The following is a 21,414-nucleotide window of genomic DNA, read 5'->3' on the forward strand; positions in this document are numbered from 1 at the left end:
CAATCAGGACAATACCAAATCAACAGACGAGCGTTCAACTCTTCAGCTCACTGAGCATGACCGCGGTGCCGGTATGGTTCTCATCGTCACTAATTCAGTCCAACATCATCATTTCAACCGTTTTCGTCCAATTTAGCTCTTCGCTTGCGACGGACGCGTCGCGCACATTCTGACAAAGAACATCAAAATCGCCTGATTTGAACAATTTTGCACGCCGGACAAGGACGCCTGATGATTTCGAAGCCGAAGTCCGATTCATTCAGTAAATTCGATAAATGCACGATGATGCAGTGCAGTGCAGACCGAGCGCCAGATCTGTGTACATTCCTAGGTATATGTGGTTTGTTTTGGTACACATGTACAACACTGGGTTTGAAAAAAAAAGAACCTCAAAGTCCACTTTTGCTCTCGTTCCACCGAAGAAGCCCTCGTTCAAAAAGCGTTCAAACAAACCCATAATCGTTGATCCGTTTTGCTCGATTCGTTTGTGGATCCGATGCACAACAATCGGTTTTGCGCAATCAAACAATTAATCAAAAATGTAAATTTGGCCAAATTAGACCCTCGGTACCGAACTGGTCAGGGGGCTGGCCATCGATCGTCGATCTTGGAGATTGTTGTTGAGCGAAATACCTCTGATGGCCGCCCATCTTTTACACCAAAGCGCAAAGATGATCGATATTTAGCGAGTTTTTCGAAAGTTATCGCATGCACCATGGCCGGACAATCCCTCCCATCCGCCTACGGAAAGCGTCACAATCGATATCCGTTCGCGTCGTCGTCGGGTTATCGATCCTCAGAATTTGCATTTTGGTACCAATATTTCGTTTGCGCTCACACTTGGGTGATTGATATCGAGTGCACTGACGACGAGCGTGTGCAATTATCAAGTGCATTGCAGCCGTTTAGAAAGTGGATCAACCACGGTCGTGTTAGTACATGCAAGCAATTATCAATCTCGATTAGTGATTTGCATGAAATTAATTATGCAACTAAGCTAAACGACGCCGGCTAATGACGTTCAGGTGCCAGTTTTACACGCTACGTACATAATATTCACCAATATGATTAGCTTTCTTGTGAAATCTGGAAAATGTACTTTGTCAATCTTATTATATATCAATTTGCTTCATATTACTGGATCATTAAAAATTTAAAGAGAGGGATAAAGATTTAGCATGTATTTGATAAACCAAACGTAGGTACTATTATAGTTCAGCTGAATTAACACAAGCAATGAACGGATATCAGCTTGGGACAGGCTTGATAATCCTCCTCGAAATCAAAAGAGTTTTGCAACATGCTCTAGAGCGGTGTTTTGCTTTTGCCTCGTCGCGAGGGAGCGAACGATCCCCAAACAGAGAGGCAATAAAAACTGAGCGAGGAAGAGGGGAACGAAAAAAGAGCCGATGATTATTTCGGGTTTTTGAGTGCGATTTTCGCCTCGAGAGTCTTCCTTTGTATGGGAGTGGAACTCGCGAGAGCTTTTTGAGTGGGAGTGGACGTGAGAAACACAACAAGAAATTATGAGTGTTGGACGAACTCCTCGCTGCGCGGCAAGCTCGCGCTCGCTGCTGTTGAGGATTTGCGTTGTGATTTTTGAGTTTTATTTTCACTCCTCAGAAAATCGCTGAAATCGCTTCCTCATTTTCTCGCGAGGGAGTTTCTGTCAAGCCTGGCTTGGGATTAACAAGTTTCCACCGTTCGTTATTGATACAGTATCGGACAATTAAAATGCACCAAAGGCCTTTTCCCATACAAAATAACCAACTTTAGTTTGCCATATCTCAGTTATCTCTTAACCGATTGTTATCATTTTTCTGTGACGAACTACAAAACATATCAATTCTCAAAAACTATCGAAAAAGTTTGGTGATAACTATTGATACTAAAGTTACAGATAGGTTGAATTTTGACAATAAAAATGCACCAAGACAAAAAGTTGCAGAGCAAGAAATACTGAAGTCATTTGTTTATTTGTTTATTTGTTTATTTCGGTACGCCCAACTGACCTGTAATGGTCTTATTGAACCTCTTAAAACTAAAATACAACAAAACATATTTATAACTACTTCACTACAGTACAGTTAATTTTTAACATTACATAACAATTCCATACATTATATTACAATCTATACAATCAACGCGGATATAAAAACATTCATCTCAAGGTCATTTAAATTAACATAAAAACACTTAATCAATTAAACATCATTTTACAAATTCAGTTCGTATTTAGGGCTTCCAAGTTTCATTCATTCAATTTACAAATTCGCGATATCTAATTCGTTTAGACCAAGTAGATGCGCTCAATGCTAAAGGTTTCAAATCCGTTCTCAATACAGCTTTAAACGACACATATTCTAATACTGATACATTTTTGTTTTTTGGCACAAGCTTTACTACATCATTACAGCACGATAAAGGAACATTTAGAGAACGTGAAATTAACACACTGATATCATTTTCTGTGGCACTACTATCGACATTACTTAGGTACAACGAAAAAGTTTCACACTGAGGCATTTGCATGGAACACTGCGATACTTCAGGCTCGGGCTGTGCTCGTTCACCAGTAATTATATCGTTTGGTCTGTCGAGAGGTTTGGGAGAAGATACAGGCGTAGATTGACAAATCGGAGCAGGTGCATTAGGCTTCGGAATAACTTTTGAAAGCATGTCGGCCCTTTTCTTTTACTGCGCATTTCACATCGTTAAGCTGATCTTCAACCGATAGGGCGGATTCGTGGGATGATTCCGTGTTCGTACTTGCATCGGCATGCATTCTCTCTATCATCCTACAGAATAGCGCCATACAGGCATCGCACATCCAAATAATATTGCCGGATAACGCACACAGATCGTCTTCGGTGATACCGACACAGGCAGCGTGGAAATATTTGGCGCAATTCCCTTCACACACCGTATACAGGTCATTATCAACGTTGACAGCGAGTGAGCACTTTTTGCATTTTTTATCCATTGTAATGGAACGGAGTTGATATGACCAAATCAATCGTAAATTAACTATTATCACTGCTGAATGTAATGCAAATTCGTGATGAAGAGTTAGTCTAGTCACTAATCAATAAGCACATTCAATTTCGGTGATTTTTCGTCAACCAAATTTGCACTTTTAGCCGTTCAGAACAGAGCGAATGAAAATAACGTGCGTATGCAGGCAGATACGAACAACACGTATAATCATGTTCGTCTATTTAGCAAATGTATTCGTCATTACACCAGAATCATATTTGCCAGAGACACCATAATGTTATGGCGTAACCATTTTTTGTTATAAAACTTTTTGATTTGGTGCATTTTTATTGTCAAAATTCAACCTATCTGTAACTTTTGTATCAATAGTTATCACCAAACTTTTTCAATAGTTTTTGAGAATTGAAATGTTTTGTAGTTCGTCACAGAAAAATGAAAACAATCGGTTGAGAGATAACTGAGATATGGCAATCTAAAGTTGACTATTTTGTATGGGAAAATGATGTTGGTGCATTTTTAAGGACTGTTCAATTTATAAAACGGACAACTCGCTTGTGCGATATCTTTTTTATTTTTCAATAGAATCATTATCAGTTTTTTGCATAACTTTCTATAGCTGTTCTCAAATGTAGGAAAAATATAACATTAGGCAAAATGTATTTTTTTTGTCTAACTGAAGCGGTTTTCGTAAAACATCAATAAAAACGCATTTCTCAAATTCGACATAACTTTCCACATACTAAACATGCATATTTTCATGAAATTTTTAATGTATTGGGATCTTATACTATTCTACTGAAGGTAAAGCTCAATAGCTGGTAAGTAATAACGCACCAAGCAGCCTCTAGCTTGATATAGTAAGTTGCCTTGTTTACAAAGAAATTATTAAAAAATATTTATTTAAGTCCTGTGATGCAATTGCACAACGGATTCGGCTCAAAATTTGTCCAGAGCAGTAGAATACTGCTTTCTGGATGATACAGAAGAAAAATTTACTTTTAATGACATTTTTCATCAAAAATTTAATCCATAAAGATGGTCAATGTGAAAAAATGCATACTTTTTGCTCCATTGATGCCAATTTTCGACTCTAGCGAATCTTGTTATTATTTATTTTCAACATAGTTGGCCCTATGTTATTGTACACCTTATTCAAAAACAATCGGATGTAAAATTTTATATTTCCAACATCATTGTTATGTAAAATTTGCATTAGGTTGCATTGTTATTTGGAAGAACCTTCAAAGAACGAAGCTGTTTTGATTTCTGTGCCTGTAATGGTACACAGTAACCAAACCAGCAATGCTATTACGAAGCAGTTTTCTGCATTTGAAACCACATTATTCCTACTTTTGACTGGATGTATAAAAAAATTGTTTTTTGAAAATGTTCATGTCCTTTTTGCTTTACAATGAAATTTTAATCAAAAAATCGAATCTCACTTGAGACTTTAATATTTCAACAACTAATTTTCCAATTGAGTTTAAACTTCACTAGAATGTTTATTACTCATGGTGCTGCAGCATGACACATACTTTTCTGGTAATCAAAACGATATACCATATGTGATCAGTAATTTTGTGTATATTTTCAATTTTCAGCAATCGTAAAATTCACCTCATTTTACATCTGGCTGATTTTCTATGAAATAAAACTATTTTTATCCGATTCAAAAATCATTACTATAATGAAAGATGATGTACTGAACAATGGAACTAGGGTGGTCAAATTTTAACTACGCGTCTTCTTTTTATAGCCTTGTCAAGTTGTCCGTTTTATAAATTGAACAGTCTTTATTGTCCGATACTGTACATGTCGTCGTCATCGTTGAACATTTGAAAACAGTTTTCTGGTCTAGTCTAGTCTAGTCTACACAGAGGCGCGATCACGTGGGTACGAAAAATGCATTGAACCAGTTCAAGGGCTAAAAATCTCTATAATAAAGACAAAGGGTAAAAAAATCAATCAATCAATGGAGCCAGTTGATCAACTTACAGTGGAAGTTTGAGATTGTTTGATGCACTTTTCAAAACTAATTGACCATTTTTTGAGAAGTAATAATTTTGCCTGTTCCGGTCATTTTGTCTATCCTCTGTATAATAATAACTTTCTTTGAGTTTCTCTAAAAACATGCGTAGGACAATATATGGAATGTCCTATCCAGCATTTTTATATAAAGAACATAATCTACCTGCCCTACCCACTCCTTACGCCATTGAGTTTACACATACTCACTACCTAGCTCATTACCGTATTTCTGATGTCATGGCGTAAACGAAAATTATCATAAATATCTCACACTTTTAATAAAAAAAAGTCATGGACAAACAAATCTATTTATCAAACATCATGATTCTGAGTCATTGAACCATGTCGGTGAGTAATGAAACCATGAAGCACCGTCAATTTCAAAACATGCGGGTGCGAGCTTTCTACTTATTACACAAATCTGTGAAGCAATTTATTTTTCATGCCCGGTCTGATCGACGGTGTTTCGCAATATGACAAGAAAGTATTATTTCTACTTAAGAAGTGTAAAAATCTCAAAACTCTAAACTTATTACTAACAATATGTTTGTGATGCAAAGTTTCCAAAACAGTAGTGTGAAGAAAAAATCTAATTGAATAACATCTGCAGGAGAAGTGCTTTTGTTTTATATATAAAATTTAAAATTGACGGAAAAGATATTTTGATTCATTTAACATGACGGTCCCTAATTTTAATCACGGTTTTGTGGATCTGAATTCCTTTCGGACCATTTAAAATTAATTGAGAAATCGGACGTAAGGGTCTCCAGTTAGTCTAGTGGTTAAGGCTATAGATCTCCAATCCGAAGACGGCGGGTTCGATTCCCGTTCCGGTCGGGAAAATTTTCTTGACTCCCTGGGCATCGTCCCCACTGGGACTTAAAGAGAGAGCCATAAAGAAGAAGAAGAACGTAAGGATGAACTGAATGGGGTGAAAATATCAGCTATTGCTACTAAGATCTCATGTTCTACTTCACTAGTAACTAATCCTGTGTTTGCTCACTTGAAGTGCATAATCTGATTGTTTTTAGCCACATCAATGCGAAATCGAAATTTTCATCATTGAAATCGCAAAGCAAATCATTAGAATAGAGGGAAGATATAAAAAAAACACGGCATTCCTTAAGAATTAATCAACAGTAATCGAAATTAGAAGCGGTTACAATCATAAATTTAAAAGTACAAACATCAATAAGAAATCATAAATGATAAGCACAAGTTTCATAAATGAGGCTTATGACTTCCTAAATGTTCGTCATGATTATGATTATGATTATATTTTCCGCTATTTGCCCATCGAACCAAAATCATAAAAAAATCAAATACTAGTTTCACCAATAAAGGATATGATTTCATACATTTTCGTCATGATTCAGAATACATGCGGCATGATATCATGCCAAAATTTAGCCTTTTGAGCTCTAAATGTAGAAAACGTGAAGTCAAGGTTAAGTTACGGCGAAGCGAGGCATGATATCAGGCTTGTTGTAGATGAAAGAACTCCAGATTAGTGAGATACATATAAAGTGTCTTGGAATGATGCTTGAGATTTCAAGAGGTTCATGAACACTGGCTTTGCAGCAATACATTTTGAATGATTCCCGAAAACTTTGTACACCCCAAAAGATTTTACTGTCTTTTACTGTTGATCAATTTGGTGAATATGATTGATTATAAAAGGTCTTTCTTAAAAAGGGAGAAATAATGTCGTTACAAACGTAGACTTGAAGTTCTTAATTCAAGGGAAATATCTTAAAAGTATCATCAAGATTTCAAAAGATGCATGGATCCCGATGGGTTCTGTAACGATATTATTCATAACAAAACGCGTTACTGCTACACTGACAGAAAAACGTTCACATTGAAACTAAAATAACGTTTGTTGAATTTAAACATTGAAATTATTTTAGAACTATGCGAATTCATATAGTTTCAAACAGATTTGCTAATTGGAAATCCATGTGAAATTCTGTTTGATTTAACAATCCAGTGGTTTATGGCGACTCTTGTAGAAATTAACATATTTCTACTTTGTTTCTAAATCAATTTAACTGATCATTCCCTCGGCGTCGAAGAGGAATGTAAAAACCACAATATTTAACATGAAATCAAAGTATTTTGAGCCGGGGCCCGTGGCGTAGTTGGTCACACGTTCGCTTCATATGCGGAAAGTAATGGGTTTGATTCCCGGCACTTGCAATTTTTTGTCAGTTGCTTTTCCCCCGAGAGCAACTGACAATGACCCTCTTCTGAGCCCCATCGCTCAAACGGACCCGGATACCTGGACATCGGCGAACTGCTACTCATAATGGACCCCCAATCGAACTGGAAAGGAACAACGGCCATCCATCATCATCCTTGTGCTCATCATTCTACTCAGACGCGCCAACTTGGTCAAATTATTGGGGGGGCAAAGCCTGGTTTTTCTGATTTTTTGTATGGGAAAGTCGAAAAATCAGTAAAAATCGTCAAATATTGGGGGGGCAAGCATGGTTTTGCCCCCCCAATATTTGACGATTTTTACTGATTTTTCGATTTTCCCATGCTTGCCCCCCCTAAGTTGGCGCCTATGATTCTACTAGATATAAAGTAGAAAAAGTGAAAGCAGCAGAAAGGCAACCAGTTCGATAAAGTAGCATAGAATCTAGGCGCTGTACAAAATGTAAGTGCAGCTGTCAATAGAAATTGCTCACGTAGTGCCCCCGTGGACAATAGAGCTGTAAATTAGATTAAGTGATTAAGAATTAAAAAAAAAGTATTTTGATGCGAATGTTTTACTGAAAAATCTCTCGGTCACTTCTGTCAAACCAGGCAGAATGTTTTGCTTTGTAAAGCATTTACAACTTTGTAAATGCTGGAGAAGGTATAATTTTCAAGTTATGGAAAGCTGTTGTAATCAGGAAGTTCCCTGATTTTTCTGTGGGCATCTTTTATTTTCTTTTTTTTTTCAATATAAATAATATTAAACCAGAGAAAAAACAAGCATGTTGTTTTCCAATGAATATATTATTGAAAGTAAAAGAAAACTATTTTTGAATCTACCATAATATTGTAGATGTCAAACCTAACAACCATGTCAAAAGCCTGAAACTTTTGTTATTTCAAAAAGATTTCCGATTGAGGAACAACAATACAGGATTGTAAAAACAATCAAGCATTCTCATTATGGCCAAAACAATGTCAAATTCCTTTTGACTTTACGTCAAATATGATTAATTTTACCGTAGATTTTTCAGCGTGTTTGAGAGATCGTAAATAAAAAATATCTTAGGGATCCTTCATTAAAATTGAGGCAAAATTCCTAATTCCGAATTGTATTTGCTCAATTTGTAACAGTAACAGTACACTTTTCACCAATACATTTGTTACAAGTTTGCAAAAGACACCAATACTCTACCTTCAGTTATGAAAAAAGTGAATTTCTATCTTACTTCTAGGTAGATCAATCACATATAATCGGTGACAAAAGTCAATAATCGAATGCCCTTTTTTCTATACAAAATGCTCTAGTTTGGAATATTGTATCTCAGTGAAGAGTGGTGCAATTGAGCTAATTTTTTTACCACGATCAACAAATTACGTGAATTTTCGTTTGACGGGGTTTCATTGCGTTCCGGATTGTGATCAGTTTCAGAGGGTGGTTCAAAGACAAAAGTAAGTAACCTAACATAAATAAAAAGAAAATCGGGTTAAGTACTGTTCCTTTGAATTCCACTAAGAATTTGCATCCTTTGACAGATACGTATTTCGACCTCAACTGTAAGGTCGTCTTCAGTGTCTTGTACTTGACCTAACATAATTGAAAACTCCTTTGGATACTTACTTTTATCTCCGTACCAACCTCTGATACTTTTTTACTCCCAGTCGGAATGGAATGAAATCCTGTCAAACAAAAGTTTACGTTATTTATAGATTGTGGTCAAAAAATCAGCTCAATTGGGTCACTGTAAACTAAGATACAAGGTTCCAAACTTGAGCATTTTGTATGGAAATCAGCATTCGATTACTAACTTTTGTCACCGACTGTAGGTGATAATCTCAAAATAAAGAATTTAGTACGCAGAACATTTTTTTTCTCTAAGATGCCATACCGCTTAAGTCATTATTTGAGGCCACAAAAAAAATGGATTACGGATTTGAACATACGGATTTGAGAATATAGTTAGAAGTAGATTTCTCCGTATATTCGGTTCGGTGGCCACACCCGGTAGTTCATAGACGATCTAAGACTGTTTACAAACAAATTTCATGGTTAGTTAGTTTTAATGGACTTACAGGGGGTTAGACAAAATGATCGGGACAGGCAAAATTTTCACTTTTCAAAAAATGGTTAACTAGCTGTAATGTTTGCCAAATTTTTACTGTAAGTTGGTCAGCTAGTTGTCTATCAATGGTCCAAGTTTGGGAAAGATCGGGCTATTCTACATGAAGTAAGAAAGATTCTGGTAAAAAGCTTAATTAATCGATAGCCAACTTTGAACTGTTATATCTCCGGATTCAATGAACTGAATGTAATGAAATTTTGAGTGTTTATGACTTATAATGACTTATAATGAAATTCAAAAAACTGTTGGCCTAACTTAAAATTGTTAGCATGGAAGAACCACGGTGCCCCCACAGACCGTTATTATAAAATAAAAATGTCCATCAAAACTAAGTTCAGGGATCGATTCCTGGTACCATTCTGCATCTCTGGGCAAATTTTTAAAATAATCCCTAGGAGGAATATCGAGAAATCTCGATTTGATGTTTTATACTGAGAAATTTTAAAGAAATCCATGTTCAGATTGGACAATATTGCTTAAATACCTACAAAAATTTTCCAAAGTGTTCAAAGTTGTTTCAAACCAGTATATATTTATTAACGTTACTTCAATTATACATATTTACTACTAACCCAACTCAGTTAACTGATTAAACTGACTTAAGTATGTTATGCTAAGCCATGCATCGGTTTTCACGTAAGCATTAAAAATTTGATTTTTTTCCCATTGTTTTATGAACATATTTTACATCCCAGTATTATACATTATAATTTTCCCCAATTCTACTGCAAGTTTACAATTTGCACTCCAATTTTCATAGCGATATCAGCGTTCACTGTGGAGTTATGGCAATAAATGTGAAAAAGTGTTGAAATATTTTTTTTTCTATGATTTTCTACTGAGTCGATTAAGTGCGTTGTGGTGTGCCTCTGTGCTCCGTTGAGATAAAACCAATCAAAATATCAATATACAGTCGGGTCTTCTATTAGAAGCTGCTGTAACGAATTTTGGTGAAGCTCTCTACTAAGAATAGGCTAAAGGCAAGAACTGCTTTTAATCATTTTTTTATTTCATCTTCTAATTACACTTTTCTAGTCTCTAGAGGCGCATCCAGATCCCTCCATTCAACCTTCTTGGCTCTCCTAACATTCTTCTTCGTGGTTTCGCCAATTTCCCTATTTCCCGTATCTAACCGCGTGGTCACCACTTTGTCAAAGACCTTTCCTCCAGCTTTCCTCGGGCAGCGACTGTCCGTTTGGCGAACGGGTTCTCGACGTCCCATTCCATCCTTCGGGGACTACGGCAAATCTCTTCAGCACACAATCTTCGATATTCGTAGCAACTACCGTGCGAGTGTAGTATGTCACGGGATTTTTCAAGTTAACTCTTGCCTTGTCCAGCTTGAACTGAACTCCCCAACGACATGCTCACTCGTTGGAGGCACCGAGCTACCCCCAAGTGACGATCGCGATCGCCGAGACCGGTTAGCACGTCGATGGTGCTCATGCTCTTTCTCCCTACTCCCAATTTAACGCGTTCCAACGTATAATTGCTATTACCGATGTTGTAAGCGCCACACTAGGTGATCAGGTAGCAGGAGTCACTCATCCCTTGATCAATACAGGCTGATCTCGATCGGTGTTTGATCGTAGACGTCGTACCGCTGTGAGTGTAATTGTATCCAGACCACGCGGCCGATCGGGCTGATGATAGAATGATGACAGGGGTTTTCCAATGGCAGCGCGCGGAACAATTACAAAACTTGTTTTTTTTTTCAGAATTACGAGTACAATACTAGTTTTCATTACAATTGATGAGTTGTTCAACTGACACATAAATTAAAACGTAACACTGCCACCCATTTTACGCCCATTGCGTTTCCCAGGCTGTCCTCTAACCAATTTAGTTCATTTTTTGTATATGATGCGAGTATATAGTAAGCACTAGTCGCACTAAAAAATCAGCTGAATTGGATGTAAGACAGTTGAGAAACTGCGGTGGGCATAAAGTGGGTGGCAGTGTTTAACAGGAGTCTCGACTGTATATAATCAACCAAATGTATGGAAAACCTAAGTGATTTTGAAAAAATAAATATTAATTTTTAAGTTGGGTACGAATTGAAAATCAGTTGCATCGTATTTCTCTTCGCGTAAATCATATTCTTTCAAAAATGTAGCCAACTTGCATAGAAATAGCGCCAAATGTTTACGAGTGGTACCGTGATTTCGGGTGAAATTGATCGGTGGGGTGAAATTGATCGACGAGAGGACTTTTTTTATTTGTTAAAAATAACGCTTTAAGCTTAAAACAATTTGTAAAAATGTTCATCATCTGGCTCAAGAGTTATTGAATGATGAGTTTACATGTTTTACAGTCAATTAGACACATATTTTTTGTTTAAAAATCAATATTTTCTGAAACTGCCTGTCAGGCGAATTTCAAAGACACTTTCAAACTTTTGTTACCGTAGCTGTATCACTAATGTAATTAATATTCGAATGAATGTTTCTAGCTGCCAAATGTTCGCTTAACCTGATTTTGTCATTAAAAGTTCTACAAATATTGAAATTAATGCAAAAAATAGGTACTTTTTCGGAAGTTATAACATATATAGTACGGAAATTGCATACTTTCAGGCGTTTTCCTAAGATTTATTAAACTAAAAACTTAAATAAATAAAAGTTTAGTAGACTTGTAGAAATTTGGCATAGATTTTCGCATTCCGGAGTGGTTAATTCAGAAGGAAAAATTATTTTCAGAACATACAAAAACATTTCACTGACTGATCAATTTCACCCCGAAATTAAAATATCAGATTTTTTACTTCAAATGTTATTTTTTGTAATAAAATGATTTGCAGTAGAATTTTTAACCTCGTTGACTGATGAAAACCATGGTCGTACTTGTTTTGAAGCATTAAATTTAACCATATCGGTAACTGTTTAAAAAATTTTCGCCAAAAACTACGAAAAGTGATCAATTTCACCCGAAATCACGGTATCCTAGTTTGTAAGGAAATATCATTTGGAAGATGTTACTCTACTTCGACATGAATCCACAACAACGTATTAAATATGTAATTACTAATTATACGTCGTAGTTTCCTGTTGTTCCAAAATTGGTGTACTATTAGATCTTTATTTAACACTTATTTCTCAGTGATTTTCTAGTGTTCATGTGCAAGAATGTGTAGCACTTTTCATTCAAAAAAATGTTAAAAATTTTAGGCAATTTCAAAGAAATTAAATTCGAAGATAACCGTACACATCGTATTTGCTACTCCGTTATTGACCAGAGCAATCGAAGTTGCACAGAGTACCAATGTGTGTTAGGCTTGGGACTAGCTAATCATTCTTAATGTGCATAATTCGAGAGTTCAACATTTGAAAGTCAATGACGGCGCTGGCCACGTCCTTACGGTCATCGGATCGATTATAAGTCAATACTCGCCTCATATAGGAGCGATGCATTTACAGCAAGGAACAATATAATACTAAACACTGAGCGCCCCTGTTCAAAATGCTTAGCAATATCGAAAAAAAGAACAATTTTGTTTATAACTATTGTGACTGAAAGCGTTATTTATTTTAAGAAAACTGAGAAATGATTCTGATTTTGAAGATCGTATATCGTATATACCACAACGCACCTAATCAACTCAGTAGAAAATTGTAGGAAAAATATTTTTCAACACTGTTTCACATTTTTTGCCATAACTCCACAGAGAACGCTAATATCGCTATGAAAATTGGAATGCAAATTGCAAACATGTTGTAGAGTTGGGGAAAGTTTAATGTATAACATTTGGAAGTAAAATTTGTTTATGGAACAATGATGAAAAAAATCTAGTGCGTTCGTTAAAACTAGTGTATGGCTTTGCATAACATTCTTAAGTCAGTTTAATCAGTTAACTGAATTGGGTAAGTAGTAAATATGTAATTGAAGTAACGTTAATAAATATATACTGGTTTGAAACAACTTTGAACACTTTGGGAAATTTTTGTAGGTATTTAAGCAATATTGTCCAATCTGAGCATGGATTTCTTTAAAATTTCTCAGTATAAAACATCAAATCGAGATTTCTCGATATTCCTCCTAGGGATTATTTTAAAAATTTGCCCAGAGATGCAGAATGGTACCAGGAATCGATCCCTGAACTTAGTTTTGATGGACATTTTTATTTTATAATAACGGTCTGTGGGGGCACCGTGAGAACATTATAGCGATTAGATTATTTTTTCTAATAAAACGCCTAAATAGCCAAAAATTCAACATCGCTTCAAAATTCAAGATATAGGGGAACTTACATATTTTCGGCAATTTTGTTCTCTTCGTCATGGGGGGTTCAGTTATATTCTCTCAAATTGACTTGAGAATAGATATGTCTTGAAAGGAAGTAACAAAATATCCGATATGAAATTGAGACAAATTATAGGATGCATGTTAAAAATAGTCCAATTAACTTAAAAAAAAAATTAAATCGATATAACTTTTTTTCGTATAAACAATTTTAAGTTAAGTCAAACGTTTTTCAAAGTTGTTTATATAAGTCGTGAATGCTCAAAATTTCATTACATTCGACTCATCAAATCCGGAGATATAACATCTCAAAGTTGGCTATCGGACAATTACGGCTTTTACTAGAATCTCTTTAATTTCATGTAGAATTTTCCCAATTTTGGACGATTGATAGAAAACTAGTTGACCAACTTACAGTAAAAATTTGATGAATTTTTGATGACCTTTTCGAATAGTAACAGCAAGTTGACCATTGTTTGAAAAGTAAAAATTTTGCCTGTCCCGATCATTTAGTCTATCCCCTGTACATAGAGAGAATTTAACCCTTCTGAAATCCATGTGAAATTCTGTTTGATTTAACAATCCAGTGTTTTATGGCGACTCTTGTAGAAATTAACATATTTCTACTTTGTTTTGTTAGGTTTTGTGTACCACGATGGCGTAGTGCATGTTCATCGTGCCTATCTGGGTCATATTGAAAACACGCTGTGTACGCAAGAACAGCCCTTTTATAAGAATCTAACCTAGTGACTTACCGGAATAACTCCGGCCACGGGGCCATTCCAACGTTCTCTGTTCACTTTACAATCTAAACGAATCCGTTAGTATTCGCTGAACGGTGAGATTTTTCGTTAGTTTGTGTTGCGTTTACTGCTTTGGCTGATACAACCCTAACGTAAAATAAGTGTAATTGAATTTTTCTTCGCTAAATTCATCGCTCTGATAGCAATATCTTAGGTACTTCGTGGAATATTTACGTATACGGTCTACCAAGACCAGCAGTAAATAGTGCAATCAACTTTGCACTGGCATCATCTTCTGTTATTTACGATAATAACACATATAATTTCTCGCAGTCTCAGTGCACCACAAGCGAAGATGACAGTGGTTATCAATTATAAGCAGTATGTAAAGGAGAAATGGTATAAACCTTTGGTCCACATTTGATGCCCATCAAATGTATGGCATGATTGAAAGAAGTTTGGGCTTTGAATCGATCTCAAGACTACTTGTACACTCTAGTTAGGGTAGATTAACTAAGACTCGAAAACATTGAGCTTCTAGTGTTAACCTTGAAGTTTATTGTTTTTGAATTGCAGATACAGTGATATTTTGAAAGTCCAAGAGGCAGTTCATGTGCATATGGGCAAACTAGGCAACACACAAATATATTACTTAGAATTGACTTGGACCGTAGATGCAGGACAAATAATCTAAACACCAATAAACAAGCCAATATTCTTACCTCATGATTTAGATCTAATGTTTTTGATCTACGCCATAATTCAACCATGTCTGCAAACATCAAGTCTTTCGCCAGCAACAGTGGCTCACAAACCAGTCATTCAAGAAACACTGTTCTAAATCAACACTTCCAAGCAGAGATAAACGCTGCTATATAAACCACTTATGCGCCGTCTGATCGGAGTTCAGTTTGTCGCTTGAATTATCAAAACGATGTCACGGTACGACCCGGTCGCAAGAGTATGGCACGGCCCAGTGCAACCTCCGCTGTTCAATCCGCAGATCAGCATTGGACAAATTATGTTCAACATGTTGGAACGCACTCCCGAGAGGGTTACTCAGATTGACGGAGACACGGGACGGGAATTGACCTGCGAGGAATTCCGGCTCCGTGCTATTCGTATCGTGCAGAACTTGCAGGTGCATTATGGCTTGAAAAAAGGAGAAATGGTGGTGGTAGCCTGTCGCAATAGTGAGAACGTGTTTCCGTTGGTTTTGGCTTTGGTGGCGATCGGAGCACAATTCGTGCTAATGCCGATTTATTTCGTGCTGGACGAAGTGAAGCATTCCGTGAAGAAGTACCAACCGAAGGTGGTGTTTTGTGATGAGGCGAATTACGGAGATTTGGTGAATGCTTGTAAGAATGATGTAACGGAAGAACCAATGATATTTGTGCTGGAAAGCGAAAGGCCAGATGTGCTAAAGTTCGAAACGCTTCTGGAGCAAACCGGGAAAGAGTACACATTCAGAGCCCCCTATTTGGGAGATGCCAGATCAACTGTAGCGGTTATTTTAAGCACTTCCGGAACTACCAGTATGCCGAAAGGAGTTCGACTATCGCATGCCCAAGTCGTCACGTGGAGCAATGCCTATTTACAGGTCAACAGAGGAATTATGTTTCACTTTTCACCATTGTCCTGGGGAACGGGCTTCGGTAATCTCTATAGCTGTATTGTTAATGGCACGCCGAGACTTTTCACTAGAAGCGCCTTCAATGAGGATAAGTTCTTCGATCTGCTGGCCAGGTACCCTATAAGAACAGTTCTTCTGCAACCCAGTTACAGCAAATCAGTTCTCTGTCATCCACGATGCGCCAACGCAGATTTTTTCAGCATTCAAGCGTGGGTTGTTTTTGGGAGTCTACCATCAGACTCACTCAGAGATAAGATAGAATCCATCCTACCGAATGGCAGAACCATGAATGTGTACGGCCTATCGGAATGCGGTATGATATTGCATGATGCAACCGGGCGTAGACCTGGGGCAAGTGGTCAAATAGCGCAGCAAGTTCAGGCGAGAATAGTCGATGGAACGGGTAAACCGCTGGACGTTGGAGAGCATGGTGAGCTACAGGTGAAAAAGAGTGAGCCGTTCCTGGGATACTTCGACGAACCGGAAGCAATGAAGAACCTGATCACGGACGACGGATGGCTACGAACGGGAGACTGCGGCTATTTCGATGAGATGCATTATTTCCACATGAGCGAAAGAAAGAAGGATTTGCTGAGTTACAGGAACCAGTTGGTGATTCCGGGTAGTGTGGAATGCGTAATTGAGACGATAGAAGGGGTCAAGTATGCTTGTGTCGTGGGAGTACCAGAGGAAGACTGGGAGGCATCAGATCTGTTAACCGCGGTAGTTGTAAGGGATAAAGGATCCCGACTAACAGAGGAACAAATAATGACGACGATCAATGAACAACTTCCAGATTACAAACATCTGAGAGGGGGAGTCATCTTTCGCGACGAATTACCACTGGGAGGCACTGGAAAGGTTTTACGAGATAAAGTAAAGAGTTTTGTCTATCAAATAAAAGGAATAAAAAATCTGTTTGATCTATAGGGAAATTTTTTTTTAATTAAATGGGAAGGGATTCATTAATTTTTGATTCTTCGAATCCATGCGGAACACATTATTTCACACGCGGAAAACTATACGGGTGACGAATTACCGACCAAATTACCAGAAGGATTGGATGTGTGTGTTACTGAACAAAAACCAGCCAAACCTCTTAGGATTTCAAAACCACCCAATCGCATCGCTGGAGCGTGCATTCTTCTATGGTCAAGGATTCCTCCAGGATTTTTTTCTTCTGGAGTTCCGTTAGAAATTCTTCCCGGGCAGTTCGTAATTGATTCCCCCGGAATTCCTTCAGGAATAATTCTCTGCATTTCATCAGCGATTCCTGCTGAGGTTCCTTCATTGATTCCTGTCGAGATTTATCCCGGGATGCCTCTCAGAATTCTTTCATGGATTATTTGCTAGATTGCATCAGGGATTCCTTCGGGATTCTCCCAAAGTATTCTTTTGATAATTCTAATGGGGTTCTTCCAGCGATTCCTTTCAGGATTCCCCCAGGAATTCCTCCCAGGATTCGTTCATTGAACGTTTCCTAGATTACATCATTCATTTTTCCCAGGTTTGCAGTACAGATTCTTGCCAAGATTCCTTCGATATTCATTTGCATGTATCCTTTAGGAATTCCGGGATTCCTTCTCCTGGGATTTCTTCAGGAACTCCTGTCGGGATTCCTTCCGTGATTTCTCTTGGTATTCCTTCAGGGATTCCTCCAGGTATTCCTTCATTTATTCACTCAGGTGTTTTTCTCGGGAATTCTTCAGAGATTCCTTCAAGATTCTCTTATTAGAGATTTCTCTCAAGATTCTTTTAGAGGTTCCTCCAGGATGTTCAAAGAGACTCCTTATGGGATTCTTTCAGGAATTACTCAAATATTCTTTTAAGGATTTTTTCAGGACTTTCTGCCAAGATCCCTTAATTTTTTTCCTGGGTTTTCTCCCGAGATTCCTTCGGGAATTTTCCCGGGCTTTCCTTATAGATCCCGTTCAGGATCTACGGAATTACTCCAAAAATTATTTTATTGAATCCACCCAGGATTCTTTCATTGATTCTTCTCGGTTTCCTTCAACGATCCCTCCCGAGATTCTTTTAGGGATTCCTTCATTCATTTCATTTCCCCTAGATTTCTTTAGGAATTTTTCTCAGGATTTTGTCAGGTATCGGTATTCTTTCCGAGTTTCATTAAGGGATTCCTTCGGGGATTTCTCCTGGATTCTTCCAGGGATTTATTCAGTGATGTTTCCCCCGATCACCCAGATGTCCACCAGGAGTTTCTCCCGATCTTTGTTTTCAGAGAATCCTTCTGAGATTCGTTTAATAATTTTTCCAGGAATCCTTTCGGGATTGCTTCAAAGATTCTTCTCAGGATTTCTTCCTAGATTTGGCTTGGGATTCCGTCAAGAATTTCTTCCGAGACTCTATCTAAGAATACTCCATGATTTCTTCAGGCACTTATCTTGAGATTTTCTTAGGGATCATTCCTATGAATCCTTCAGGAGTTCCTTCAGCGAAGTGTAATGGCTACAGGATGTTCAGGCACCACATTTTCTATACGATATGCAAGACCAAATTAGATGATTTTCGGTACTCCCGACGGAATAAAAACGGAACATAACTGTAAGTCATATGTAAGAAATTTAATATAAGCGATGCGCTATATCTTAATTATGTGTCCGACAAACTTTTTGATTTTTTCTACACCGTGTATTTCAAATGGGTGCTGGGTACCCGGGTACCCTGTCGCCTGTCGGTCACATAACGAGATTTTCAATGTGTGGCTAGTTTATCTTGGGGCCCACGACCCTACTTCCCTTCCGAAGGAAGAATCGAAGAACCCACATTTTGAGAGCTTTTAGAGAATGGAATTCGATCCAAGGTCCTCGGCGTGACAGCCATGTGTCCTAAACATCCCACCAGGTCCGCTCTACAGTACACGCAATTTCTTTAAAACTTCCATAATTGAATAATACCTCGAGCAGTCCTCAACACCAAACCAATAACTCGTTGAGGTATTTTATTAATACCTATAAAATATCAAAATAAATTATTTTCAAAACCTGGATAACCGACCAATACAATGCCTTGGTATGATACCTGACTTTGGTATGCTCCAGTTATGAGTCAGTTATTCATTCCTGCTCGGGTTCTGAAATTCTAAAAACTTTCTCAGTATGTTAATTTGCATCTTTTTGATGACGAAAATATTGCGAGACGGATGTTCGGTTACCAAACTTTGATTGTTTTACTTATAAACTCTTCAGCTTTGAATTCTTAGCTCAGGTATCAATTAAGAGATTGATTTCAGGATCTAGGTTATACACACTTATCACTGGTTGTTATTAATTGAAATTAATTTTATTTGATAATTCTCCTCAATGAAATGAACACCATATCACACTGATTCTGGAAAGGTGCCCTGCCTCGTACTATGATAACCCGAAGCAAGTCATGAATTATCACCGGTCCTATCCTGGCGGAGGTCAACCGTGGCACACTTACTCCAGCATGCAATATCAATCTGTTTACATATTCATTTCAATATACACAACGATATCGTTTGAAACTGCTTGTCCTTACTGTTACCACCGGGCCGTGCAGTTCTGCGATCAGCTATTATTAAAAATAATTATTCTCTATCAACCATCCGACACCAACCGGTCGACAACGCCGGCCAGGCGTGGTCCATTTCATAACTGCCGAACGGCAATCAATGCATTGCAGCTCCCAGGTATCTGCCTACTGCTGCAGCAAAGTGCAGCAGCCATGCTTATCTTAAGAGGGCGCCCCGTCTATGTCCGAAGGAAACCATGTCGAGAGCGAGCGGCAGCACGCTTTGACTCGATTGAAGTGTTTTCCAATTCGAATGATAACTAGGCGTAGCGAGCGTTCGGTTGCACATGCAAAACAATTTCTGATTCTGATATCAATTGCCACACTAAAAGGTGAGATTATAATGCATCGTTCGATCTTGTTCTCTCTGGTTTCTAGAGCTGTGCGAGGAGCTGGCACTCGCCAACAACATCCGGGACTTTTCGGACAACCACGAAGAGCTGGAGGATGGCTTTGGCGAGGCGATCACCTACAGTGTGAAGTATTTGGGTAACACGACGATAGCGACACCCCGTTCGGAGAACTCCACGGCGGAGGCGGTGAAGAAGATCATCACTGCTGCGAAAGGTAAGAGTTGTTTTATAGGGATTCAGCTTCAAAGGACACCCCGTTTTGAATGCTCTTCAGGCCATTGTTCAATTCCATTCCATCTGGGGATCTTACTAATAATTTTGGGACAATTTCGATCGTTATTGTCTCAGTAAATGTTGATTGAGCATTATAATCTAGGTACAGCGACATCGGTGAGGGTTAACAGCTTGATCCTTTTATCGTAAATCACAATGTCGTGCTGGTGGCCATGAATAAGGACGTACGATCATATTGTTCTCTCGATTCTAGTAGAACTTCATGCAACTATTTTGCAGAACCGGATCCGACTAGTACTAGTAGTAAAGTACAAATTTGTCCACCATGTTATAAATACTTTATAGCAAGCTGATAAAGTACAATCTTGTCTACATTGCAGTGATGGTTGAGGTTGGCAGGACCAGCTAACACTTGACAGCAACGACATGCTCGATCGTTTCTCCAACTGAATTGTACTTCCTACGACGGTCTATCACGACGTGTACTGCAATGGATCCCCTCCGTCGCAATTACACGGTCTTGGATTGCTACCCTAAAATTTTCTGTTTCCGATAAGAGATCACACTGCCCCAACTACACGTATGAACGCCGTCTTATCGATGTGCTCGAGCTCCAGAGTGGGATGAAGGTGCATCCTATGTAAACTCCGATGATCTTGATGTCGCAGTTCAGCTCGTAATATCCATTTGTCAGATACAGGAGGATCGTTGGCAACTTCACAAACAGTAGTGCTATACATTCCGAGACAGTTCTGGTTATCTACGAGATATGCTCGAAGCTGCGGGATATGGGAAACACACAAATACTAGGCCTGTCCACCTTTTCAAAAATGTTCTCTGATTCTCAAGTCCACCCCCATATTTGATTGGCATCCTAAAGTAACCGGTCAAAATTTCAGCCAAATCCATTGATATTAAAAGAAGCATCAAATCAATTTTGTGTTTTGCGACTATTTTTGAACTTCAACTAATCATAATTACACTAAAACTTGTCAAAACTTAATTCTTTCGGCACAAATTGAAAGCTATACTTGTTTGCTACAAGTTCTACGAATAACGTATGCCAATAATTTTCTTTTTTTTTATTAAATACATATATAGTGCCTGGGTATTGGTTACGCATCTTCTCTTTACTATAAGTGACACTACAAGTCAGCTTAAGTCCAACTTTCCATTACTAGCGAACTTAAGGTGAGATAAGCAGGGGTGTAAGTTGACTGTCAACTGGGGACAAATTCCGCCTACCCTCTAACATGTTTTAGAACCAGTAAAAAGACGTAACTACCAAACAATAAAAGTTCTATTTT

General features: G+C 37.9%; 2 protein-coding genes across 4 annotated transcripts in view; both read left to right on the plus strand.

Moving 5' to 3' along the window:
- Positions 1-21,414, plus strand: part of LOC109407043 (low density lipoprotein receptor adapter protein 1-B) — a 44,139-nt gene that overhangs the window by 13,395 nt on the left and 9,330 nt on the right. For all 3 annotated transcript variants that reach the window (XM_029859448.2, XM_062850683.1, XM_062850682.1), the window contains one exon: positions 19,899-20,087. In XM_029859448.2, the coding sequence (XP_029715308.1) occupies positions 19,899-20,087 (189 nt within the window). The remainder of the gene's footprint in view (positions 1-19,898; positions 20,088-21,414) is intronic.
- Positions 15,071-16,895, plus strand: LOC109398708 (luciferin 4-monooxygenase-like). The gene has a single exon (XM_019671088.3). The coding sequence runs from the start codon at positions 15,267-15,269 to the stop codon at positions 16,893-16,895; it is 1,629 nt and encodes a 542-aa protein (XP_019526633.2). The 5' UTR covers positions 15,071-15,266.

This window comes from Aedes albopictus, chromosome 2 (assembly GCF_035046485.1).
Source record: "Aedes albopictus strain Foshan chromosome 2, AalbF5, whole genome shotgun sequence".
Taxonomy (NCBI): Eukaryota; Metazoa; Arthropoda; class Insecta; order Diptera; family Culicidae; genus Aedes; species Aedes albopictus.

Coding starts and splice junctions, on each gene's coding strand:
- LOC109398708 (XM_019671088.3), top strand. CDS start 15,267: ATGTCACGGTACGACCCGGTCGCAAGAGTATGGCACGGCCCAGTGCAA.